Source organism: Dendrobates tinctorius, unplaced genomic scaffold (genome assembly GCF_039654945.1).
Source record: "Dendrobates tinctorius isolate UK_male_01 unplaced genomic scaffold, ASM3965494v1 ptg000372l, whole genome shotgun sequence".
NCBI classification, from domain to species: domain Eukaryota; kingdom Metazoa; phylum Chordata; class Amphibia; order Anura; family Dendrobatidae; genus Dendrobates; species Dendrobates tinctorius.
Window position 1 is genome coordinate 1563749 of NW_027362038.1, and position 27145 is coordinate 1590893.

General features: G+C 44.1%; 1 protein-coding gene across 1 annotated transcript in view; it reads left to right on the top strand.

Annotated features, from left to right (window-relative positions):
• LOC141075802 (uncharacterized) overlaps positions 1-24122 on the top strand; it is a 30898-nt gene extending 6776 nt beyond the window's left edge. Inside the window, exons 2-4 of the mRNA XM_073562946.1 lie at positions 13952-14722; positions 21992-22148; positions 23981-24122. Coding sequence (XP_073419047.1) covers positions 14101-14722; positions 21992-22148; positions 23981-24122 — 921 coding nt within the window. The 5' untranslated portion in view covers positions 13952-14100. The remainder of the gene's footprint in view (positions 1-13951; positions 14723-21991; positions 22149-23980) is intronic.
• Positions 24123-27145: the final 3023 nt, after the last annotated feature.

The following is a 27145-nucleotide window of genomic DNA, read 5'->3' on the forward strand; positions in this document are numbered from 1 at the left end:
AGACCAGGATGAGGCATGGAGCAGGCTGAGGCCTGCTAGGGTTGGCATGTGGAGGCAGCAGGAGACTTTGCCATCTACACAGCAGGGTAACAGCTGGCATTACTGAACCCCACTAACACAGGAGCTAATGTGTGTTTCTCTGTGAAGACGGCACTTCTGAACACCAACTGGCGTTGTTGGAGCCCAGGATGAGTCATGGAGTTGGCTGAGGCCAACTTGCAGCACGTTTTATAGAGGTTGTAGACTACTACTGATTGTAACCATGCTCCACTTAGGCCTCTGGCTCCACTGTCTCTAGTATTTCCCCTGGCCTCCAACCCCGCCAGTGACAGCTCTGAAGTGGCATCAGCACAATCCACACTTGTTCCTGTGTTACTTGGCCTCAGTCCCGTCAGTTGATCCCCTGATGTGTGTTCGGCAAGGTCTCCTGCTCTATCCTCATTCACACTACTAGTAATGGGAATGTGGACAGAGCAGGAGACCTTGCCGGACACACATCAGGGGATCAACTGACGTGACTGAGGCCAAGTAACACAGGAACAAGTGTGGATTGTGCAGACGCCACTTCAGAGCTGTCACTGGCGGGGTTGGAGGCCAGGGGAAATACTAGAGACAGTGGAGCCAGAGGCCTAAGTGGAGCAGGGTTAAAAAAATCAGTAGTTAGTTTGAATGTGGATGGAGCAGGAGACTTTGCCGTCCACACAGCAGGGGAACAGCTGGCGTTACTGAAACCCACAGACAGGAACGAGTGTTTCAATCTGTGCGGACGACACTTCCAGGCTACAACTGGCTGTGTTGTAGCCCAGGATCAATGCTCCGAGCAGGCTGAGGCCTACTTGGAGCAAGGAGAAAAAGCGTTGTAGTGTGAGTTTGGAGGCAGCAGGAGACTTTGCCATCCACACAGCAGGGGAACAGCTGGCGTTACTGAACCCCACTAACACAGGAGCGAGTGTTTCAATCTGTGCGGACGGCACTTCCAGGCTACAACTGGCTGTGTTGTAGCCCAGGATCAATGCTCAGAGCAGGCTGAGGCCTACTTGGAGCGAGGAGAAAAAGCGTTGTAGTGTGAGTTTGGAGGCAGCAGGAGACTTTGCCATCATCACAGCAGGGGAACAGCTGGCGTTACTGAACCCCACTAACACAGGAGCGAGTGTTTAAATCTGTGCGCACGGCACTTCCAGGCTACAACTGGCTGTGTTGTAGCCCAGGATCAATGCTCCGAGCAGGCTGAGGCCTACTTGGAGCGAGGAGAAAAAGCGTTGTAGTGTGAGTTTGGAGGCAGCAGGAGACTTTGCCATCCACACAGCAGGGGAACAGCTGGCGTTACTGAACCCCACTAACACAGGAGCGAGTGTTTCAATCTGTGCGGACGGCACTTCCAGGCTACAACTGGCTGTGTTGTAGCCCAGGATCAATGCTCCGAGCAGGCTGAGGCCTACTTGGAGCGAGGAGAAAAAGCGTTGTGTGAGTTTGGAGGCAGCAGGAGACTTTGCCATCCACACAGCAGGGGAACAGCTGGCGTTACTGAACCCCACTAACACAGGAGCGAGTGTTTATATCTGTGCGGACGGCACTTCCAGGCTACAACTGGCTGTGTTGTAGCCCAGGATGAAGCATGCAGCAGGCGGAGGACAACTTGCAGCTGGTTTTATAGAGGTTGTAGACTACTACTGATTGTCACCGTGCTCCACTATGGCCTCCGGCTCCACTGTCTCTAGTATTTCCCCTGGCCAACAACCCCGCCAGTTACAGCTCTGAAGTGGCGTCTGCACAATCCACACTTGTTCCTGTGTAACTGTGGCTCAGTCCCGTCTGTTGATCCCCTGATGTGTGTCTGGCAAGCTCTCCTGCTCAGTCCTCATTCACACTACTAGTAATGGGAATGTGGACAGAGCAGGAGACCTTGCCGGACACACATCAGGGGATCAACTGACGGGACTGAGCCACAGTAACTCAGGAACAAGTGTGGATTGTGCAGATGCCACTTCAGAGCTGTAACTGGCGGGGTTGTTGGCCAGGGGAAATACTAGTGACAGTGGAGCCAGAGGCCTAAGTTGAGCACAGTTACAGATCTGTAGTAGTTTGCATGTGGATGGAGCAGGAGACATTGCCGTCTACACAGCAGGGGAACAGCTGGCATTACTGAACCCGACTAACACAGGAGCTAGTGTGTGTTTCTCTGCGAAGACGGCACTTCTGAACACCAACTGGCGTTGTTGGAGCCCAGGATGAGGCATGGAGCAGGCTGAGGCCTGATGGTGTTGGCATGTGGAGGCAGCAGGAGACTTTGCCGTCTACACAGCAGGGGAACAGCTGGCATTACTGAACCCCACAGACACAGTAGCGAGTGTTTTTCTCTGCGAAGACGGCACTTCTCAACACCAACTGACGTTGTTGGAGCCCAGGCTAAGGCCAATTGCAGCACGTTTTATAGAGGTAGTAGACTACTACTGATTGTAACCGTGCTCCACTATGGCCTCCAGCTTCACTGTCTCTAGTATTTCCCCTGGCCTCTAACCCCGCCAGTGACAGCTCTGAAGTGGCGTCAGCACAATCCACACTTGTTCCTGTGTTACTTGGGCTCATTCCCGTCAGTTGATCCCCTGATGTGTGTCCGGCAAGGACTCCTGCTCTGTCCTCATTCACACTACTAGTAATGGGAATGTGGACAGAGCAGGAGACCTTGCCGGTCACACATCAGGGAATCAACTGACGTGACTGAGGCCAAGTAACACTGGAACAAGTGTGGATTATGCAGACGCCACTTAAGAGCTGTCACTGGCGGGGTTGGAGGCCAGGGGAAATACTAGAGACAGTGGAGCCAGAGGCCTAAGTGGAGCAGGGTTAAAAATCAGTAGTAGTTTGAATGTGGATGGAGCAGGAGACTTTGCCATCCACACAGCAGGGGAGCAGCTGGCGTTACTGAACCCCACTAACACAGGAGCTAGTGTTTTTCTCTGTGCAGACGACACATCTGAGCGACAACTGGCTGTGTTGAAGCCCAGGGATTATAGTTCAGGTGGTAGAAACATGAACACAACAGGAGACCTGGATACAGTTGCCAACCAATTATTTAGTCGGGAAGAGGACTGGCAAATTCTGGGGAGATCCAGGCCTTGTTCATTTTCAGAAAAGTAAGCCGGTCGACGTTATCGGAAGAAAGTCGCGTGCGACGGTCTGTTAGTACACCACCTACGGCACTAAAGACGCGTTCCGATAATACACTGGCAGCAGGGCAAGCCAGCACCTCCAATGCATACTGGCTAAGCTCTGGCCATGTATCCAGCTTAGAGACCCAAAACTTGAAGGGGGAAGAGCCATCTGGGAGTACAGTCACAGGGCGAGACATGTAGTCTGTCACCATCTGACAGAAACGTTGCCTCCTGCTGACTGGAGCCGTCAGTGATGGTGTAGACAATTGTGGCGGACACACAAAACTTTGGCACATTTGGGCCATACTGGTCTTGCCTTGTGCTGAGGCGCTGCCTCTGCTCCCTCTTTATGCCGAGTTTCCTCCACTGGCTCGACGCACAGAGGTGCTTTGTAAAGCACTAGCACCACTGCTGTCGGGTGGAATGGAAAACATGATGGACTGCACCAGTGTGTCTTGGTACTCCCGCAGTTTACGCTCCCGGTTCAATGTTGGTATGAGGGTTTGCAAGTTGTCCCGGTAGCGAGGATCTAGGAGGGTGTACACCCAATAATCAGCCGTGTAGAGAATGTGGGCGATGCGGCCGTCGTTTCTCAGGCACTGCAGCATGAAGTCAACCATGTGCTGCAGACTCCCAACTGCCAAAGAACCGCTGTCCCCTGCTTGAGGCGTGATCTCTGACTGCTCTGCATCACCCCACCCTCGCTGTACATACTGACTAGAGCTTTGTGTACCTCCCTCCTGTGGAGAGATGTCTTCCTCCTCCATCGACTCCTCCTCATCCTCCTCACAAAGTGTCCCCTGCCTAGGCCTTTGTGAGGAAGCACGTAGCGCAGACTGTCCAGAAGCAGATGGCATTTGGGACTCCTCATCCTCCACCTCTTCCAAAACCTCATCCCTTAGTGCTTGCAGTGTTTTTTGAAGCAGGCAGATAAGGGGGACAGTCATGCTGACTAGTGCATCATCTGCACTCGCCATCCAAGTGGAATCAACGAAGGCACGCAAAACGAGGCAGATGTCCTTCATAGAGGCCCACTCAGTGGTGCTGAAGTGTGACTGGCGCACATTGCGACTTGTTTGTGCCTGATGCAGCTGGTACTCCATGACTGCTGCCTGCTGCACACACAACCGCTCCAACATATGTAACGTTGAATTCCACCTGGTGGGTAGGTCACATATGATGCGATGTTCCGGAAGGCGTAATCGGCGCTGCAGAGCAGCAAGGCACGATCTTGCCGTGCTGGAACGACGCAAGTGAGCGCACTCTATGTGGACCTTGTGCAGCAGTGCATCAAGATCCGGATAGTCCCTCAGAAAGCTCTGCACGACCAAGTTGAGCACATGTGCCAGACATGGGATGTGAGTGAGGTTGCCTAGGCCAAGAGCTGCCACCAGATTTCAGCCATTGTCACACACTACCAAGCCCGGCTGGAGATTCGCTGGCACAAACCACACGTCGCTCTCCTGCTTGATGGCATTCCAGAGCTCCTGCACTGTGTGGCTTCGATTCCCCAAAGAAATTAATTTGAGTACGGCCTGTTGACGTTTGGCCATGGCTGTGCTCATATCGGTCGTAACAGGCTCCTGCTGCGCTGTTTCAGAGGAACTTGAGTAGGAGGAGGAGTCAATATGTACAGACTGGATTCCTGCAATCCGTGGAGTTGGCAGAACATGTAGAGTGCCACTCTCCAGATCTGTACCCGGCTCCACAACATTGACCCAATGGGCAGTGAGGGAAAGGTATCGTCCCTGTCCATGGTTACTGGTCCACGAATCAGTGGTCAGGTGGACCTTGCTACTGACGGCGTTTAGTAGCGCATGTTTTATGTTTGCCTCCACATGTTTCTGCAGGGCAGGGACGGCTCGCCTGCTGAAATAAAAGCGGATGGGCACGGTGTATTGTGGGACTGCCAATGCCATGAAGTCCCAGAAGGTGTCAGTCTCCACCAGCCTGAATGACAGCATTTCAAGGGCCAGTAGTTTGGCAATGCCAGCATTCAGAGCCTGTGCTCGGGGATGGTTTGCCGAGTATGGTCGCCTTTTCTCCCATGCCTGTGCTACCGATGGCTGCCGAGTGGCCTGGGAGTGTGAGGATGACTTGGAACGTGGTGCTGTGGGTGGAATGTCACAGGGTCTCCGGACAACAGTGCCAGAGGTTCTTCCTTGGCGATCCTGTGAGGAAGCCGAACCAGCTGTGTGTGAGCTGGAGGAAGAGGCCCCAACACGAGCTGAAGAGGTGGTAGGTGGTGCTGTACGTTGGCCTACGTCTTCAGTGTGTCTGTGTAACTCCACCTCGTGCTTGGTCCGCACTTGTTTCTACATATTAGTGGTATTGAGGTTGCTGACATTTTTTCCTCTTTTGACTCTCTGATGACACAGCTTGCATTTGACAAAGCAAATGTCATCTGCAACTGTGTCAAAAAAGGACCACGCACTGCAAGTCTTGGGAGCGCCCGTTTTGCCTTTTGAAAGTGGAATGCTCCTAACGGGTGCCGAAGTGGAGGCTACAGGCAACCAAGTCTTCCCCCTCCCTCTCCCTCCGGTTTTGGCCGTTCGGGGAATCTCTTCCTCAGAGCTGCTCCCACCACCTTCCTGTTCCTCACGCCATTATGGGTCAAGGACCTCATCATCTACACTCCCCTCTTCAAACATCTGCTTCTCCTGGGTTGTCTCGCCAGCACCGTATGCACCAGAAAGTGGTAACTGAGTCTCGTCATCATCTGATGCGTACTGAGGTGTGCTGAACATAGGCACTGGCCCACCCGCCTCTTCAGATTCAGAGGGACAAAGAAGTTGCGCATCACTGCATACTCCCTCTTCTTCACATTCTGGAATGCTGCTTGGCTGGCCCCCTCTTTCCAAACCAACAGATTCTGAGAACAGAAGTAGCGACTGTGATGGCTCCTGTCCAGGGCTCTCTGACTGCCTGGGCACTTTGGCAGGTGGTGAAGAGACAGATGGTTGCTCTTCGGTGCTCTGGCCCTGTGAGGATGTGGAAGTAATTGAAGTCGATGCGTTAGCTGCCATCCATCCGACAACGGCTTCAATTTGTTCCTCCCGCAGCAGTGGGGTACGGTGAGGTCCTACAAAGTTGCGCATAAAGGACTGTTGCCTGCTAAAACTGGGGGATGCTGACTCACTGGTGCCAACAGCAGGCACAGAATCCCCACGTCCTCTCCCTGCAGAATCCCCACGTCCTATCCCTGTAGAATCCCCAAGTCCTCTCCCTGATGAAACTCCACGACCACGTGCCTTACTCTCTGCCGTCTTCATCTTGCTAGACTGAGAAAGATAGGCAGAAAAGTACAAAGGGGGGCCTTAGTGTGTTTGTTCCAGAACAGCTGGTTACAGGTATAAGAAAAACTAATTTTATGAAGTGTGTGTGTTGACTACACTTTAATGGGAGCTAATGTGGCCTACACAACTTTCAAATGTAGTGTTTGGTGAACTTTGTTGTTTTTTTTTGGGGGGGGAAAAACTAAAAGGATGTGACCAATGATTTGAAAGTCAGAGTATCACCAACTTTCTGGAGCTATTACAATGCAGGCAGGTAACCTACAATGCAAAAGATGAGGCTCCAGAAAAATTGGGTAATACTGATCTGGCTGCAGCTGAAGGGCACAAGCCAGAAAAAAGGATCCTCTATCTACTCCTATATAGTGTTTGCAACCAACCAATGTAGATGGATATGGATGGATGCACACTAATAGGAGAAGAAAAAATGAGCTGCAATTAAAGAAAAATATGTGTGAGGCAGTGAGCGGCCTACAACCAGACGTAGCTGCAGGACACACTACTCAGCGTGAGCTGCACTCACACACAGTCAGAGACCTCTCAGACAGCCGTGAAGAGTGCAGCTAAGTGGGCACTAGCACTGAAAGGCTGCAGAAAGGCTCCGCTGTCTACTACTATTGTTTGCAACCAACGTATATGGATACGGATGGAAGCACACTAGATAGAATTTTTTAAATAAGCAGCTCAAAAAGAAAAATATGTATGAGGCAGCAGTGAGGCACGCTGGGCGGCCTACAACCAGACGTGGCTGAAGGACCCACTCCACAGCGTGAGCTGCACTCACACAGCCCTTGCAGATAGCTGTGAACACTGCTGCTAGGCAAAAGAAAGCTACAGTGGTGGTTTATGTAGCCTGGGTAAAGCACAATATTGTTTTGAGAATCGCTATTTCTAACTGTCCCTCACAGTCTTCAACAGCAGCCTGTCCCTAACTGAATTCACAGCAGAGTGACCAGAAATGGCGGCGGTGGTGGCTTTTATAGTGCATCATGACATCATTTCAGCAGCCAATCACAGCCATGCCAATAGTTAACATGCCTACATGCCTAACAGGATGTGCCCACACTTCTGAGGATTCCCATTGGCTGAATCAAAGTGAGCGGGCTGATAGCATTATGGGAACTTCCGATTCCGGTATCCGATATGAAAAAAGTATCGGAAGTCAGTATCGGAATTCCGATACAGCTAATATTGGCCGATACCCGATACTTGCGGTATCGGAAAGTTCAACACTACTCATGTGTAATCAATCGCCAAAATGAAAACGATTAAAACAAACGTGATCCTTGCATTTTCTGTAAAAATAAGAGATTTCTAAACACTGGGGTATAGGAAACCCCACATCACCAGTTGCGTGACAAAAAACCCACCTCACCAGTTGAGGGTTAATTCCAAATATAAAACTATACCCATAATTCACCCCCTGAAGGTTAGTCAGTAGGTGACTAATAGAAAAAACATGTACCCCAAAGCAGGGCTGTGGAGTCGGTAAGCCAAACCTGCGACTCCGACTCCTCAATTTCCCTTACAGCGACTCCAACTCCGACTCCACGACTCCGACTCCCACATATATTGCTTATATTTAAGTGAAAAATGTATTCTAGTACAATGTGAACATCAGACATTAAATCATTTTTATGATACAATAATCAAGATATTTAGATAGAACATAATATTTATTGGAATACAACTTTAGAACACAAAAAATTGTAATAAATTGTAAACATGTAATACACTATGTCATATCGATTACATATATATATATATATAACACTATGTAGTAAACTATAAGTGGAAAAAACAGTTTTCAACAAAAACATACTAAATAACATTTGTGCAGTCTATGAATTTGTTCTAAGAAAAAGAATTGCCTCCATCAGATCATCCTTCATAGATGACCTCAAATCTGACCTAATAATTTTAAGGCTAGAGAACAACCTCTCTACAGTAACTTGGGTTGGAGGCAAAGCCGTAACCACATGGGCAACATCTCTAACAATTTCCGGGTGTAAAGGAATTGCCTCATGCACAGTCAGTTTTGATGAACGGTTGAATTTTTCTTTTTCTTTGAGAGCAAGTGAAACATTTTGCTGAAATATGGTCAATCTGCTGCTATAGGAGACAGAGTGAAATCTTTTTCCTTGCGGCAATGCTTTGCCTGCTCCATGTCATACAAATACTTGCCAAAGTCAAACTCCTCATCTGATGAGGATGAAGATATGGCAGCAGTAGCACTGTCAGGACCCGAGTCCTCTTGCGCCTGGCAGTCCTCCTGTAGGCCACTCTTCCTAACTGCTACCTCAGTCAGAGCTTCTTTTCCTTTAGTAAGCTGTTGATCATCAAGCAATATACGATGACTTGGGTCCACATAAACAGCTGCCAGAAAAATTGTATTTTCCAATAGCTGTGTCTCTCCATTTCATTGAAGCAGAAATGCCATCTGCGATTAAACAGCAAAATAGCAATTTCTTCCGCTCCCTCATGAAAATGCCAGGAGTTAAATCCTCAGCTTGTAATTTTTTAGTCACATTAAATGGGTGATTAAGCAATTCCTTCAATTCAGCCACCTGTGTCCATTGACCTTCATTTAGGGTTACCTGAGGGTTCACCATATCTATAAGAAACGGTTTTAGTTGATCAACAATTGCCATTTTCCAGCACGTCTCTTCAAGATGGAATCAATTTTAGGGGTTCTGGCGGCAATAACCAATTTCCTCACTTTTCCAATCAGATTTCCAGCATGTCCCTCTTGCAGACTGTCTCTTATTGCCAGCTGCAGCGTGTGCACAACACAGCGCATGTGATGAATAGGAAAGTGTTTTGAAGCAGCTTCAACAAGATCATCTATTTCTACAGTATAATTTTGCTGTTCTTCTGTAGTAATATCTGTTTGTTCCTCAGTTACATGAACAGCACTGTGGCCTTCCATCTCAAACATACTGAATCCTAAATGTTCCTCTAGCTGCTGTTCATTACTCTCATTCATCAGTGTAATTGTACTTATGTCTGAAGCATTGTCCGTTACAATAGCAAGAACCTGTTCTTTTTTGAGTTCGTAATCTTGCAGAACTTTTTCCACTAAGGCCTGGAGAAACTGGCTGCTGTGATGAGCTCTAGTATCTTTTACTGCCAGCGTGTTGGTAACAATTTTTGTTGTCACAAACCTATCGAATATTGATGGCAAAATAGTTCACTCTGTGACGTGTGCAGGCGTCCAGTGTAAGGAACATGAAGCGTCTTTTGAGAGTCTTTTTAAGATCTTCCTTTTGTTTAAGGGCTTCTTCAATCACTAATTTTCTAATACTTTCTCTTTCCAGAGAAACACCAAGTTTGTGGCCATTTCTCCATTAAGAGCTGTAAAAGCTGGTCGTGCAAATAATGATAATGGTACACCGTCCTTCACAACAAGCTGGATGAGCTGTCTTTTAGACACATCTGCTGTCATTGTTACAGTAACTTTGTCACTTACAAAATATCTTGTTAATGATGTTTGAGACGCTCTTTCCTCCTCCTTTGCCTGGCAGGAAGTGTCAGTCTGTGTGCTACCCGGCTTTCATTCTTTTTGGTACCGATAAGATATGGATAGACAGATATGGATAAATGGATATATAGATAGAGCAGATTTCTAATCTGCTTTTGATATTGAAAACATTATCTATGAGCTCAAAAAGCTTTCAGGTGATGCGTTTTTTTTAAAAATCTGATCTGCTTTTGCAGCTGAAAAACGTATTCTCAAAAAACGCAGCAACAATGCTGTGTGTGAATGTAGCCTTAGATCAGGAATAGAACAGCCATTTATAGGGCATTTCATAACTTTCCCAAATTCCTATGAAAAAATATTCAGCACATTCTGCATTGAACTACTGTACCCAATTTATTATATATTTTAGGAGTCGGAGTCGGTCCATTTTATACCGACTCCAACTCCGACTCCACCAAAATGAGCACCGACTCCGACTCCACAGCCCTGCCCCAAAGTTCAGTACTGTACCATTCCACCTCCATTGATGATCAGATCGTTAGGGCCACAAGGATCCCTAGAAGTCAAGTACTTCAATACAGAAAAAAAGAGGAAAATCATCGTGTACCACTGGTAGTGACCTACAACCCACAACTTGAAATACTCAGAAAAATGGCTAAGAAACTTCACCATATCCTACACAAGGATGACCGGTTAAAAACACTATTCAAAGACCTCCCCTTGCTATGTTACAGACAACCTCCCAATCTAAGAAACATCATTATCCGAAGTTCAATGCCCTCAGATTCACCAAGAGGAACATATCCTTGCAATGGGAGAAGATGCAAAACCTGCATTCACATAGAGACCAAAGACAAAATCCGAATTCCCAACACAGCAGGACTATAAGATCCCAGGGACAGTCACATGTTCCTCTTCCAATGTGGTGTATTTAATTCTATGCAATATACAGTATGTCCTGTGGGTGGCCTCTATGTTGGAGAAACAGGACAGAGACTGAGAGCAAGGATGAGGTCTCATCGTCATACAATTACAGACAAAAAACCATTTACCTGTGGCCAAACATTTCTGTGGTCCAGGACACAACATAAACAATATGAAAGTTGTCATTTTAAAAAGCAATTTTAAATCACACACACATCGGAGAGTGTGGAAGCATAAATTCATTACTATCTTTGATACACAGGACTCAATTTGTCAGAAGGTTTTATAGCCTATTACCATATCTGAGCTACTTGCTCCAAACAGCCCTTTGATCTCACAGAATTTTCACACCTCTGATGTAATCGTACCTAATTAAGGATTCTCCCTTCAAGCTCAGTATTTGTTTATTGAGATTGTATTCTCTATTTAAATGTCCATGTATCACACCAGCATGTGCTTTAAACTGTATATAAAAAAGGTTTCTTCAAATATTTTGTTATATCAGCCTGATGAAGGGACGTAAGCAGTCCCGAAAGCTTGCTTTGTAACATCATTTACTATTTGTTAGTCATTCAAAGGTATCATACCCACAAGATTCCTATTTTGTTTCTCTCACTGAGAGCACTTTATATATTTTTTCTACTGGCTAACATGGTACCAAACCACTTTTTTCGCTTTTCAAAATAATGCACATATTTTATTAAAATTTCATACAAAACATTATTATGCCCTGTATCATCCTTGGTAGCTGAGCCTGATTGGATATCCAGGTAATACTGTTCACATGCCCATACACTATATTAGCATAATAGCAATCACTTATAGATGTGGGGTGGTCTTTGTCTATTAATTATTGTTGTCCATGTTGTTTGGCTCTATCCATAGCACTGAGATATTTTCTCCCCTTGTGATATATACAGCATAGCTCTCATGGTTGCTTTTCCAAGGGGGTGGTGTGTCCTTTAAATCAACAGCTGCATATTTTGCTCATTTCTTATCCATCATTCCCTCATGTTCTTTCCCCTGTGTCTTTTTTTTAGCATAATAATGTTTTGTATGAAATTTTAAACAATAAAATATGTGCATTATTTTGAAAAAAACTCTTTGGACTAGTACACTTTTTTTCGTTTTTTCTTGCAGCCACCCCACAGAGTATAATGCAGCCCCCCTCATAGAGTATGATGCAATCACCGCTGATAGAATATAAATATAATACTGTCCCCCAAAGAATATAATGTAGCCCCGAATAGAATATAATACAGCCCACCTCCCCATAGAATATAATGTAGCCCCATCAAAGCAATGCAATCCTCCCTCATAAAATCTAATACAGCCCCCCATAGAATATAATACAGCCCATCTCCCCATAGAATATAATGTAGCCCCATCAACGAGTATGATGCAATCCTCCCTCATAAAATCTAATACAGCCCCCATAGAATATAATGTAGCCCCCCATAGAATATAATACAGCCCTCCTCCCCATAGTATATAATGCAGCCCCCCATAGTATAAAATATACCGCCCATAGTATATAACACAGCCTCCCTCATAGAATATAATATACCCCACAATAGTATAGAACCCAGCCCACATATATAACCCAGCCCACATAGTGTATACCACAGCCCTCATAGTATATAGCACAGTCCTCAAAGTACATAGCACTGCCCGCATAGTATATAGCACCGCCCGCATAGTATATAGCACAGCCCTCATAGTATATAGCACAGCCCGCATAGTTTATATAGCACAGCCCACATCTCCCCCGCAAGAATGGCCTCACAGTCAAGTATTCACTGTTATAGTAAAAAAAAACCCACTATCCTCACCTCTCCTCGTGCCTGCGCTGCTCCTGGCTCCTGTCTCAGCAGCTGCCTCTGCACTGCCTGCACCCGCAGTGTCAGAGGCAGGGAATGATGGGAGAGGGAGCATCAGCTGCCGCTCTCTCCCCCATCATTGCTTTGAACTGTACTGGCAGACGCCGGTATATTTCAATGTGGCGGTGGGTCAGCGCTGGTGGGCCCCCCTGCCTCACGGGCCTCAAAGCGGCTATGTGATGTGCCGCTAGCTGGGGACCCCTGGGGGAACGGGGGCCCTAGGCAGCGGCCTGGTCTGCCTGACCCTAATGCCGGCCCTGGTTATAAGATACGTGGGGTTCCCGATCAGTTCGAAACCACCGACCATAGACAAATGTCGGCGCTGCACAAAACCCTGCTAGCGCTGACGTTTATCTACCGCTGGCAGTCATGAAGCGGTTAAGTTAAGGGTACCATAATTTCTGTCCAGGCCTATTTCATGAGATTAATTTTTTTTTCATTCTGTGGAAGCATGGCTGAAAAGCAATGTCTGACTTTCATTTGTTCATTTTCATAGATTTTTGATTTATTATTAGTTTTGTCAGATTCAAGTTATTTCTGTGACCATTGTGGGTTTTTCTGTCATTAAACGAGGGGTACCAGCAATTTTGACCACGTGTGTAGGAGGAGTGAATAATTTGACTCCTCAGTCTCTTTCCAGAAATTAACAAGCAGTGGATGTTGGAGAGTGAATTACACATTTGCCATTTTATTACCCAGCACATAGTGCCCAGATTGTGCTCCAGGAGACACCACAAATTAAGTGGATTCTTCTCACTATAATATTGCTAAATACAGGGAACCTAAATGTTGTTTGCGCACACTGCAAGACTCCGAAGTGAGAGCGGATTTTGCTGGATTGGTTTATAGAAACCTTGTTGCTTTTCAACAGCCTTTGAGCCACTAATAGTTCGGGAACCTCTGTTTTTCCATTGACAGATGATGGACCTGAGTGGGGACTTGTTTTTGTGAGATGAGAATTGGTATTATTTTCACCTACATAACATTGATTGGTTTCTTTTTATTCGATATTTGGGAGGCAGAATGAACAAACAGTTGAACACCACACACTACTGGCTCATCCAACAAGGTTTTCTATTAGACTGTGAACTGTCATTGTCTTGGTAAATAATTAAAGCTTTTTACATAGCTTGCCATTTTTATGAACAGTTTAAGTAGAAATGTTCAAAAATATAAAACTCAAGGATATTTTATTAAAAAATAATTTTTTCATCTTTGCAGATGACTGTACCAGGACATCAGAGGGACAGCTGACATCTTCAACTTCTCAATCTGATGATCTTGAGATCCTACAAGATACAACTGAAGTGATTGCTGTTACTCCAGATATAGCATCATCCATTCACAGCAAAGATCTGTCATCTGATCCTATGAAACAGGTCCCATCTTCTGATTCATTACTGACTACTAAGGAAAATGAAAGTCACAAAAGAGGCATTAAAAAACAAACTGCTCCTAAAGGAAAGAAGTCATTTTCCTGTTCAGAATGTGGGAATTGTTATGCACATAAATCACTGCTTGTTAATCACCATAGAAATCACACAGGGGAGAAGCCTTTTTCATGGTCAGAATGTGGGAAATTTTTTAACCATAAAAAAGATTTGGTTAATCACCATAGAACTCACACTAGGGAGAAGCTTTTTTCCTGTTTAGAATGTGGGAAATGTTTTACCCGGAAAGCGCAACTGATTAGTCACCAGAGAACTCACACAGGGGAGAAGCCTTTTTCATGTTTAGAATGTGGGAAATGTTTCAACGATAAATCAGATGGTGTTAAGCACCAGAGAACTCACACAGGGGAGAAACTTTTTTCATGTTCAGAATGTGGGAAATGTTTTAACAATAAATCACATTTTCTTATCCACCAAAGAACTCACACAGGGGAGAAGCCTTTTTCATGTTTAGAATGTGGGAAATGTTTTAACAATAAATTACATTTTCTTATCTGCCAAAGAACTCACACAGGGGAGAAGCCTTTCTCATGTTTAGAGGGTGGGAAATGTTTTACTCGGAAAGCGCATCTGATTAGTCACCAGAGAACTCACACAGGGGAGAAGCCTTTTTCATGTTTAGAATGTGGGAAATGTTTTAACGATAAATCAGATTGTGTTAAGCACCAGAGAACTCACACAGGGGAGAAACTTTTTTCATGTTCAGAATGTGGGAAATGTTTTAACAATAAATCACATTTTCTTATCCACCAAAGAACTTACACAGGGGAGAAGCCTTTTTCATGTTTAGCATGTGGAAAATGTTTTACCCAGAAAGCGCAACTGATTAGTCACCAGAGAACTCACACAGGGGAGAAGCCTTTTTCATGTTTAGAATGTGGGAAATGTTTTAACAATAAATCACATTTTCTTATCCACCAAAGAACTCACACAGGGGAGAAGCCTTTTTCATGTTTAGAATGTGGAAAATGTTTTACCCAGAAAGCGCAACTGATTAGTCACCAGAGAACTCACACAGGGGAGAAGCCTTTTTCATGTTTAGAATGTGGGAAATGTTTTAACCATAAATCAAATTTTCTTATCCACCAAAGAACTCACACAGGGGAGAAGCCTTTTTCATGTTTAGAATGTGGGAAATGTTTTAACGATAAATCAGATTGTGTTAAGCACCAGAGAATTCACACAGGGGAGAAACTTTTTTCCTTTTAATGTGGGAAATATTGTAACCAGAAAGTTCTTCTTGATCGCCATCAGATGAAAAGCTTTTTCATTTTCTTAATGTGGGAAATATTTTACTTGCAAATCAACTGTTAATAAACACCAGAGACGGGGAGAAGCCTTTTATGTTCATAGTGTTGGAATAATTTTAACCAAAATTGAATCTTCTTAAATGGGTTGTCTCGTGTCAATCCTCATGTTTGCTGACAAAAGGATAAAACTAAACTTTATTAATTCCAAATGTAAAACTATACCTATAATTCCCCCCCTGAAGTTTAGTCAATAGGTGACTAATAGAAAATAACATGTACCCCACAGTTCAGTATATAGGGTGAGGTGATGTATACACACTCACTCTCCAAGCCTCTCATTTCTATGGGTTTCATCGTCCTCACCAAAGGCGACTCATCAGCAGACTCTTTAATATTGATCTATATTCAAGCGATACTAGACAAAAAAAGCTAAAATCATGTATCATTTTATCCAAAACAGTCAGAAAACTAGCCACATATTGGCAGATCCCAGACTTCAAACTATATACATTGTAACAAGAAACGAGGAATGGATTCGGCACACCAACCATGTAAAAATAAAAGAAAACCTTTATTGCAGCATGTGAAACCGGTTTAAAAACATTGGAAACACATAACACGTTACAAGAGCCCTTATTCATAGGATATAAAAAAGAAACTGACATAAGCATTATATATAACAGAAAACCAATCAAAATCATGTGAATAATGGCATTAATTATGCACCAGTTGTGAACCAATGAACCTGGGAATGGAAAGACACAATACAATAGTCAATGGACCCAACACTGTTCCTGTGTTAACGTGAAAAACAAAAACTGATGATATAAAAATTATTAACATGATAATTGTACAGCCATGAAAAGAAAACATAAAATAATATGGCAGGAAAATTAATAAAAATAAAACAAATAGTTTCTCAAATTCATGCCTCTGGGGTGTTTAGTGTCAAGCTTTAAGATCCAATATGCTTCACGTATAGTCAGAAGTTTGTGTTTATTGCCTCCTCTGGTCGGATTATAAACCTTCGCAAACGCATAAAAGGTAAAATTAGAACCATCTCCTCTGTGAACATTAACAAAGTGCTTGGCAGCCCCCGAATAAGCCACATTCTTATTGGGAAGATTGGTCAAGTGCTCGGCAATACGTTTGTTTTTATTTTCCGCGTATGTAATTTATCCCACACAATGTGCATGAAATACAATAAATTACGGATTGGGGGTCACAATTGATAAATGAGGTGATGTCGTACGATTTGCCGTCTGATGATTGAAAAACCTTTTTTCTGTCTATCGCATGCGTGCAAACATTGCACCTACTACCGGCACACTTATAGAAACCAGAAATGGACGACCAAGATTTAGGAGTAGACATTGGCTTTAATAGTCTAGGGGAAAGAGCGTTAGCTAAACTGCAACCCCGTCTGGCCACGGACCGCAGCCTGTACTGATAATATGCCGCAATTTGTCGTCCTGATATTGGTAAATTTTTCTTAATTATAGATATTATTCGATTATATTGGGGCTGTAAGGTGCGGAAAAGGTGATAATAGAGTCGGATTGAAAATGAATAACGGATGATGTTTTAGTCGGTTCTAATGCGCTGGGTTTATTGGAAGCGTTATTAAATGCACGCTTGATGTTCAGGTTACTATAACCCCTGTGAAGTAGACGTTTACTGATAATTTCACTCTCCTTATAGAACAAACACTGATCACAGCATATACGCTCCGCTCCGTTACATTCACCGTAAGGGATCGCCTTAGTTGTATGATGGGGATGAGAAGATGAAGAAAGTGACAGAGAATTACCAGAATTCTCCTTCCTATGGATAGTGGTGTGAATACAATGGAGGGTGGGATCGCCCATAAGAAAAATGTCCAAGAGGCAGATTTGGGTATTTATATTACTGACAGTAAAAGAAAGATTCAAAATATTAGAATTCAGACACTTATGAAGGGAAGACAAATCAGATGGGAACCTCGCCAAATGAGCAGTAAATCATCCACATACCTACCAGAAAAAGCAAGATTTATACAAAAAGGATTGGAATCAGAAAATAAATATAATTCCTCCCACCACGCCATATATAGAAAGGCTAATGTTGGGGAGAATTTTGAGCCCATTGGGGCACCAAGGACCTGCAACAAAAAAAATAATAATTGTTAAACAGGAAAAAATTATGTTTTAACAAATATGTAATAGAATCAATGATAAATGACTTAAGACGATCAGAATCATTGCTGTAACAATCTAAATGGTGAATAATCGCACGTACAGCCAAATTGTGGGGAACAGAAGAATATAGGATAACAACGTCACATGTAAAAAATTGAAAATCCTCTTGCCAATGAAAATGCTCAAAAACCTGCAAGACCGACAAGGTATCCTGGAAATCCCCGGGATTCTGGACACAAGAACTCAAATTCTCATGTAAAGATCCAATTCTAGAAATGATAGGACATAAAGGTGGTGGAAATATATTTTTGAGTCTTGGGTAGACCATGAAAACCAGGAATAATGGCATGATCTGGTAATAGCCATTTGCTGACTTTAGAATTTATGATGCCGCCACGTATGGCTTTTCCACACTACAACCCCCTTTGTCACATTGACGTATCACAATGTTGGAGTTGCACTGTAATTCCTCGACAGCATTAGATTAATAGACAAATTATTAACATGATTTATGTCAATTTTGGCATCCAGTGCTTTCAGTTCTTTTTCAACCAATGATCGGAAAACATCAAGAGAAGGAACCCTTGATTGTAAAAGGTAATAAGTCGAATTCTAAGAAACAAAAATGTCATTGTCTTGAACAGAACATGGATTGCATTTTGGATCCTGAAGAGATGATAATGTACAAATGGCTTTCTGTTCCTCAAGTGAAAATAATGCGGTAGTCATAGGTGATGAAGCGGGTTCAAATATTGGCAAATTACATTGCTGACCCTCAGAGAAAAAGTGTCTTTTGACGGTTAACAACCTCGTAAGTTTATTAACATCTTTGATGGTCTGGAATGAGTTGAACTTTTTGCTCGGTACAGAATTCAGTCCTTTTGATAAAACTTCCATTTGTGCTTGAGATAAAACCACAGGGTCAGAATCAGGACATTAGAAAAATTATCAATGGCTTTTACTAAGTTGTTTTCCTGTGCCTCGTAGGATAGCGTCTCCATGGACGGTTTTCTCTGTCTCCGTCCTTCTCTCCTACACACATTGCGTTTTTTGTTGCAACAGTGGAAAAACTAGGAGGGTCACGTGTATCCACAGTCCTCCTATGTGAGGAATGACCAGTGTCATAATCCGAGCTATGATATTCAGATGAAGAAAAATAGACGGTTTTATTGCGTTTATTACCAGGTTTGGAAGCGTTCACATCATTTCTCAAGATGGATTTTTTAGAGGAACCATGAAAAGAAGATTTATTCCAACTATATACTTGATTGTTTTTATAGTCCTTAGTGTCTTTAGTCTTGAATATATATTGTCTTCCAATGATTTTATATTATCAGTGATTTTTTTCATGGAAATGTCAAATCAGGTAGTGAGTTAAATTTATTTACCGTATATATTCGCTTATAAGCTGAGATTTTCAGCTCATTTTTTTAGGCTGAAAGTGCCCCTCTCAGCTTATTCTCGAGTCATTGTCTCAGGGGGTAGGCGGGGGAGGGGGAGCACAGGAGTCGGCGGCTGTCAGATCATACTCACCCCCTCCTGGCGCGGTCTCTGCACTTCCCTGCTTCTCAGATGGTTTCCGGTGCCGCAGATCTTCCTGTGTTCAGCCGTCACGTGGTACCGCAGGTGAATATCACAGGTGTCGGGGCCCTGAGCAAGTGGCGACACTAGCACCTGGCCCCCATAGCATGCCAGTATCCGCACCTGCTCATGACACCGTCATCTGGCCCCCAGCAGTGAGAGGTGAGTATGTCATTTTTTTTAATCACAGCAGCATATGGTGCATATATATCTATGGAGCATCTTATGGGGCATCTTATGGGGCCATCAACATTTATGCAACATTATATGGGGCATATATATCTATAGAGCATCTTATGGGGCCATCAACCTTTATGGAGCAGCATATGGGGCATATTATTCTATGGAGCATCTTATGGGCCATCAACCTTTATGGGGCAGCATATTATTCTATGGAGCATCTATTGGGGCCATCAACCTTTATGGAGCAGCATATGGGGCATATTATTCTATGGAGCATCTTATGGGGCCATCAGCCTTTATGGAGCAGCTCTCCTCAACCACGACTATAAACTCTTGGTGAGGATCCTGGCGAACTGACTGCAGATGCTGCTACATGGCCTATGTGAGACTAAGACAGGATTTACTCAGGGATGCAGCAGCGTGGCAAATATTCGCATTTCAAACCTTTCAAACCTTTGCGGGCATTAAGGTTCCCGTGTCAATTTACTAATGGCTCACTAAAATACTTGGGAATACAGGTGACAAAACACCCAGCTAAATTATAGAAAACTAATATTAATACATATCTTAAAAACGTAGAATCTACCTTAGTGAAATGGAAAGATTTTAACTTGTCATATCTAGGCAGAGCCAACTTAATTTAGATGACGGAATTCCCACGTCTCCTCTACCTCTTCCATACTATCCCAATTAACTATCTGTATCGCTCATTCATCTGGGAGGGAAAAATGCCCTGTATAGCCTTCAAAATACTCCAATTATTGCGGCGAAACGGGGGGATAAATTTCCCTGACATTTGACACTATACCTTAGCATCCCTGTACCGGGTGGTGGTGGACTGGCTGAGAGGAATGTCTTATTATGTCCAATATGACCTGCAGCGGTCTTACCCCGGCACTGGCTCTCCCTACCCTTCTACATCTCCCTTATACGGAATTGCTGACTGAAGTATAAGGGAGGGACAGGACTGTAGTCGTGACCTGTATTCCGGTGACAGCTGTGTCCAGTCCTTCCCCTACATGAAACAATACTATTCTCGGCATACCTGCATCTCCAGATTCAGTTTCACCCGGGCACTTCCCAGGCCATAGCAGTCTCTCTTCTAATGCGACCCCCATCAATGGAGACACAGTCCGAGACAACTTTAACACTTTCTCTACTTAGAATTTTGCACGTTACATTCACAGTTGGTACATCATAACATTTTCTTGCTTCCTGATCTTTCCCTTGCTTGTTGTCACTTCTGTGCAGTAAACGCCCGGCCCGTACTTCACTGCTTCCCAGTTCCTTCCAGGCCTGACCTCACTATAATGACATTTCTTTCAGCCTGTTTCACCCCAGACATGAATTCATCAATCACTACGTTTGGTGACCCCTAGTAAAGCATCCGGCCTGTCTGTACTGATCTTGTCGAAGCTCCAACTCCTTTCATCTCCATAGTCCAGCCAACTTCTGCCCTAAAAGCATTGGCACAGGCGGTAAAATGCCTCATCTTCCTTTTCCGATTCTGACCCACTGCTTAGGCATGCAGTGGCCGTGGGTAACGTGGACAATAACGACTTATTTTTATGTGACTGCCGAGCTGTCTGGCCCTATAGCCCATGTGGACACTTGGGCACCCTGGCCCCATCTGACTAAACCACTCTTCATCACTAACCTTAACTCTCAGCAGCCCCTCCTACAAATAACCCTCTAAGAACCTCCTATCAAGCCCCACTAGTATACCCCCTCTAGTGGTCCGCAACATAATTACAACTACCTGGTCTATAGGGGAAGCTATATAGTAAGAGTGTCCTTCTCTAATATCCCAAGAAGGATACACTACCTATCCCTGACTGTACATATACAAAGAACACATAATATGTAAGCATTATAATACAGGAATGCAAGTCAATATATACAGTTTTCTATACAATGGTAACACATTCAAGTGGCAATACCATAAGCAATGAGCAGTAATACATAGCTATACATGTAGCAGTACCGCAGGCAATTATCATAAAACACGTCTGTAAACATTTAGAACTGGAAGACAATCAGAGGGAAGGGGAGCATGAAAGACATCATATCTTACCCCCTTACACTCATGAGAGCTAACCAGCCACTAATTACAAATTCATCCATGCAGCTCTGGATTATGCACAATTCCAATTTCCAGTAACAAAATGGCAGACTGAAGACCCCAGCATGTCCTGTGACACTATTCTGAAAGCTCTAGACCCAGCCTACAAATTCCTCCATCCAGCCCGTTTCCTAGAAATGAGATTGAAAATCTGTCACGGCTCTTACCTGACTCCACAAAAGGTCATAGAATGGGGTTGTACACAACTTCTAAATGTTTTACATGCCATTCCCCAGAAACCAACCTGTTTCATTGCTTGTGGGCATGCCCGGTCATTAGACTATTTTGGGAAAGAATACGGCAATACACTGCCACACATCTGACAAACTTTGTTCCTGGTGAACCCTTATGGGCCATATTTGGATACCTAAAACCAGATAATTACACCTGTTCTCCAGGGGCCTGTAAACTACTGCATTGGGTGGCGGCTGCCAGTACTAAGGCCATTTTACAGACATGGATCCACGACCATGCCCCTCCTTTCAATATCTTTCTAGAGAAGCTGTCGTTCTTGCTTCAAATGGACTGGGTTGAGGTCTCTTTACATAAAGAGGGAAGGGTGCAGGCCTTTTTTGAAACTTGGGAAAGCTTCATCTCTCTGCTCCCAAAACGCATCCACAGCAATATTAAGACCTGTTCTCAGCCGACAGTCTGGTACCAGGAGCAGCTACTACTGTGGGAGACACCTGTCCACTGATGTCTCTGGGAGAACCGCTGCGGATAGACACTTCGGGGTGTTTGGGGTGTACTTTGGTGTCAGTGGGTCCTGAACTTAAGATTGGACAAGGGCTGGATGTCTGATGGGTAAACATTATGCTTGTGTTTGACATGCCCCCCGCTTCCTTCTCCCTTTTTTCCCTTCCCCGGATTTTCATGTTTGTCTTGATCTATTGTTCTGTGTACCGATGTGATCTCTAATGAGGAGGTTTTGTTACATATGCCTCAAACATTATCTGCATGGATATATGTAGGAACATTTTTTTTGCATTCAATAAAAACAAAGATTAAAAAAAAGACACAGCTGGACCCCAATGAAGGAGTAGAACCATCTCAAGGAGGATCACAGGGAAATGGACAGCATGAGACTTACATATGAGTGTCTGAGCAAAGGGTCTGAATACTTATGACCATGTGATATTTCAGTTTTTCTTTTTTAATAAATTAGCAAAAATTTCTACATTTCAGTCAAGATGAGGTGCAGCGTGTACATTAATGAGAAAAAAATGAGCTTTTCTGAATTTACCAAATGGCTGCAATGAAACAAAGAGTGAAAAATGTAAAGGGGTCTAAATACTTTCCGTACCACTATATATGTAGGGTGTATTTAGGTCATTGAGTGTAAACCGGCAGTGAGCGTGGCCGCCATATCGCAATGTTAGGGTGCCAACCTCGGCGGCAAGGCGGGCTGAGTGATAGGCCATAATATGGCTAGATAACGTCTCCTCACTGTACCTCTGATATGATAAGCCCCCCTTTATAAAGTATTAGAATCGCTGTAAATAGGAGGGTCTCGTTTTTAGCTATTTTTTCATCTTCCCACTCTTCCATTATCATGGCTCTAATGTGTTTGTTAGCTGGAAAGACTCTGTTTCTCTGGGTTCACAGCCCCTAAACATTTCATCCTGTATTGAATGAGCCATTTGTGCTTCCACAGTTTTCATTGTACTCGTTCTGTATCGTCGGATGAGAAATAATCTTTATTCCTTTCCTCTGGGAGAACCTGAGGCATTTCCTCTCCACCCTCCAGATATTGGTACCGATCATAAGAACCTTCATCTTTCTCTGATGATACTTCCGTTTCCCACCTGGCTCTCTTATGACGGCACATGACCTGTACTGTCTGAGGGGGAACTGGACTGGAAACTGTGCTTAGCGCGTCTTCCCTAATTATAGACCTCATGTCAGCCATGAATGAGGTCTGCTCCTTCTTTAGGATCTTTGTAATACATTCAGCACACAGCCATTTCTTATGTGTCACAAGTAACTTAGCCAAGACACCTAACTATTTTGGCACAAAGGGTAATAAAAGGGATTTTTTCCTTGTAACTGTATAGCTTGCCCCAATATGGAGAGGAGATTGACATTTAGCTTGAGTAAATAAACCAATATATTTGGTTGAAGATCATTAGATCTAGTGATCTTCAACCAAATATATTAGTCCACCTGACCTAATACTGTAAGTGTTCTTTAATCTGTAACTGATGTAAGAACGAAACGTTTTGTTTACTATGATTGTGGACATTAAATTATTGTTTGATCACTTAAATTGGGTGCTCAGCCCATGAACTGGGGTGAACCCTGACATCACCGCACGAACACTACCAACGCCGGCCAAAAATTGCTGAGCAGTGGAGTGAATAAGCCGGAAGTTATTGAGCGGCCCCGGAAGTAGATATGGTTGGGATACAGGGAGATGGGACGACGCGTCGCTGGACCAGTAAGTATAATTATAATGTTTATTATTAATTTTATTCTTTGTTTTACAGCCCTCCCCATCCCATATCTATAAAGTCCAAGCTCGGGGTTCGGACACAAGTTCACGTCATCTCCGGCCCCGAGATCAAACTTTACAAAAAAACTCAGGAGAACCCACCGATATCGGTCATCGGGGGATATGCCCATCACTAATGGACACAATTAGAAACTAAATGGATCCGGCAATTAAATCCCTGACATCCCTATGGTGTAAATGAAGTTCTCAGCTTCTCCCCTTTCCTATAGGGGGTTTGGTAGAATTCGTTCTCTACACTCTTTATTACATAAAACAGTTTTCTCTGATCTCAATGTGTCTTATTTGTTTTTATTTCCCCATAATACAACGGTCACAAGATCACCGATCTGCACTTTACTCTCCGATGGTGATGATCCTCTAGACATCCGGACAGTCAGGAGCATTGGTTCCCATCTGTGTCTCCCCACTATTCTAACCATGGATGGTCTCTCCGCCATCATTTCCTCCTCTATACGGTTATTACGGGGAATGACACTGTGATGACTTCTCTTCTGGGAGAGACACAGATCACATGTGACTAATATTGCAGTGTGAAGAGAAACTTATATTTTCCGGTATTTTTCTGACCTTACATTGTGGGTTATGAGGTGTTTGGGGCTTGTTTTTTGTTCCACCCCTTTTTTCCTTTGTTTTTATCTTTCCAGTTGGTAATTGGGATTCTAATATAAGCCCATATACAGGGCCAGCTCCAGGTTTTTGAGGGCCCCGGGCGAAAGAGTCTCAGTGGGCCCCCCTTTTAACACATACCATGATTCATGCCGTGTGGCATCCGTGGTGCTGGCCAAAAAACGGACTTGTCTCCATGTGGATCACACAGACACACGCTCTGTAGCAAAACACGTTCATGCGAAGGAGGCTATTGATTAGGCCGGTTTCACACTAGCGTTTATGAGCGCAGTGACGGCCTGCGCACGGCTGCCGCTAAGCCCTGCCCCCTGCCGTGCCTCCACCGGTAGCTCCGCCTACCGGCGCATGACGCTGCATGCGCCCTGTGTCCCCTATCTTTATCACTGGGGGCGCAGGCCGTGCGCAATATGCATTTGGCGGCGCATGCGCCTTTTTGACGGTGCGCCGGCGCAACCAAACTGCAGCAGGTTGCGTTTGGCGCAGGTTGGCGCACCGTCAAAAGGACGCATGCGCCGCCAAACGCATATTGTGCACGGCCTGCGCCCCCAGTGATAAAGATAGGGGACGCAGGGCGCATGCAGAGTCATGCGCCGGTAGGCGAAGCTACCGGCGGAGGCGCGGCAGGGGGCGGGGCTTAGCGGTGGCCATGCGCAGGCCGTCGCTGCGCTCATAAACGCTAGTGTGAAACTAGCCTTAGTAGTGTACGTATAAAGGAAAGATGAGAAAGAAAGGAAGAACAGAGAGAGAGAAAGAAAGAACAGAGAGAGAGAAAGAATGAACAGAGAGAAAGAGAAAGAAAGAACAGAGAGAAAGAAAGAGGGGAAAGAAAGAACAGCGAAAGAGAGTACGAACACGGAGAAAGAAAGGAAGAACAGAGAGAGAGAAAAAAGGAAGAGAGAGAAATAAAGAAAGATTAGAGAGAGAAAGAGTGGACAGAAAAAAAGAACAGAGAGAGAAAAAAAGAAAGAGGGGAAAGAAAGAACAGAGAGGTAGAGAGAAAGAAAGAGAAAGAAAGAACAGAGAGAAAAAAGAGAAATAAAGAAAGAGGGGAAAGAAAGAACAGAGAGAAAGAAAGAGAAAGAAAGACCAGAGAGAGCGAAAGAAAAGAGAGAGGACGGAGAGGAAAGAAAGAACAGAGAGAGAGAAAGAAAGAGGGGAAAGAAAGACTAGAGAGAAAGAAAGAAAAAGAACAGAGGGAAAGAAAGCATGGCCAGAAAAAAAGAACAGAAAGAAAGAACAAAGAGGGGAAAGTGTAAGAGAATGGTCAGTTATAATATACTGAGCAGCCATGAGCGACTAGGCAGCCATTTTAGGAAAGTTAGGAAAGAAAATATTCAACTTTGATAATAGAAATAATACGATGTACTCTGTAAAAGCAGATGGAGGATGTAAAATGAGATCATGCCCATTAACAAATTTAGTTGATGTGCCTACAGGTAAATTGGATCAGCCTTAGGGCAATGAGAAACTAAAACCAACGAATATATGGTGAATATGTGAATTCATGATAGTGTTAGTAGGAAACAGACTTCTGAAATTGTCAAATGTATTAATTTATGGGTTTAGTCTAAGAGCAGTAATAAGATTAATGACAGTAGTTAGAGATAATATTGGATTTATGTGGTTTTTAATGTGGTCTGGTGAAAAGTTAATTACTGATGTAATGTTGTGCCACTTCTTCCTTAGTCCAAAAAGATATGATGTAACCATATACGCCCTTTTGCTATAATATGTATACAGCTTTCTTTGTTTGCATAATGTATAAAAGGCACCTGCAATCTAGCTCGGGGCCTTATCATCGCCAGACTTCCTAGCGAATCTCTGCCCATCTGAATTCCTGTTTTTGCCCGCATATTTCAACTTCTTTGCCTTTCTGTTCTGTGTTGCCGTGTATCTCTGAATAAACTTCGACCTCAGCTTTAGAGGATTGTCTGCAGTTTGGTCTGGCTCTTCCAACTCTCCATTAGGACTTTCTCTAACAAGTGGCGATTGCCAGCCAGGAGGAGCAGCTCCGGAGAGCGGCCTCCAGAGGAACCTTTGGAAAAAGTTGCAGATGAGAGTTTCAGGTTGGAAGAGTGAAGAAAAAAACAAAAAAACGCGTGTGGCCACACGTGAAACCGATCAAAGGAAGTCAGCCTGAAGGAGAACCTCTCGTGATTGCTCTGAGAACGCCTGCCTGATTTTTTATAAGAAAAACACGGACAAAGAAAAAGACTATAAAAAGATGAGTAACTAAGAAGAAGCTATCTACAAGGACGTGAGAATTTTTTTTTGTGTCCGGTAGCAAGAAGCTTTAAAAGGGCGTGGGGAGACACCTGGCAAGCTAACGAGTGAGGCTGAAATCATGGCTGCACCTCTTTGGATATCTGGTCAAAAAGCTGCAGCGAGGTCTTCCATCTGAGAGGTGTGAGTATCTAATTTTGCTTAAATTGCATTTGCTGATACTAGAACAGAGTAAAACATCCTTGTAGACCACTGTAAATGTGGAGTGGTTACGGAAGCAGGCAGAGAA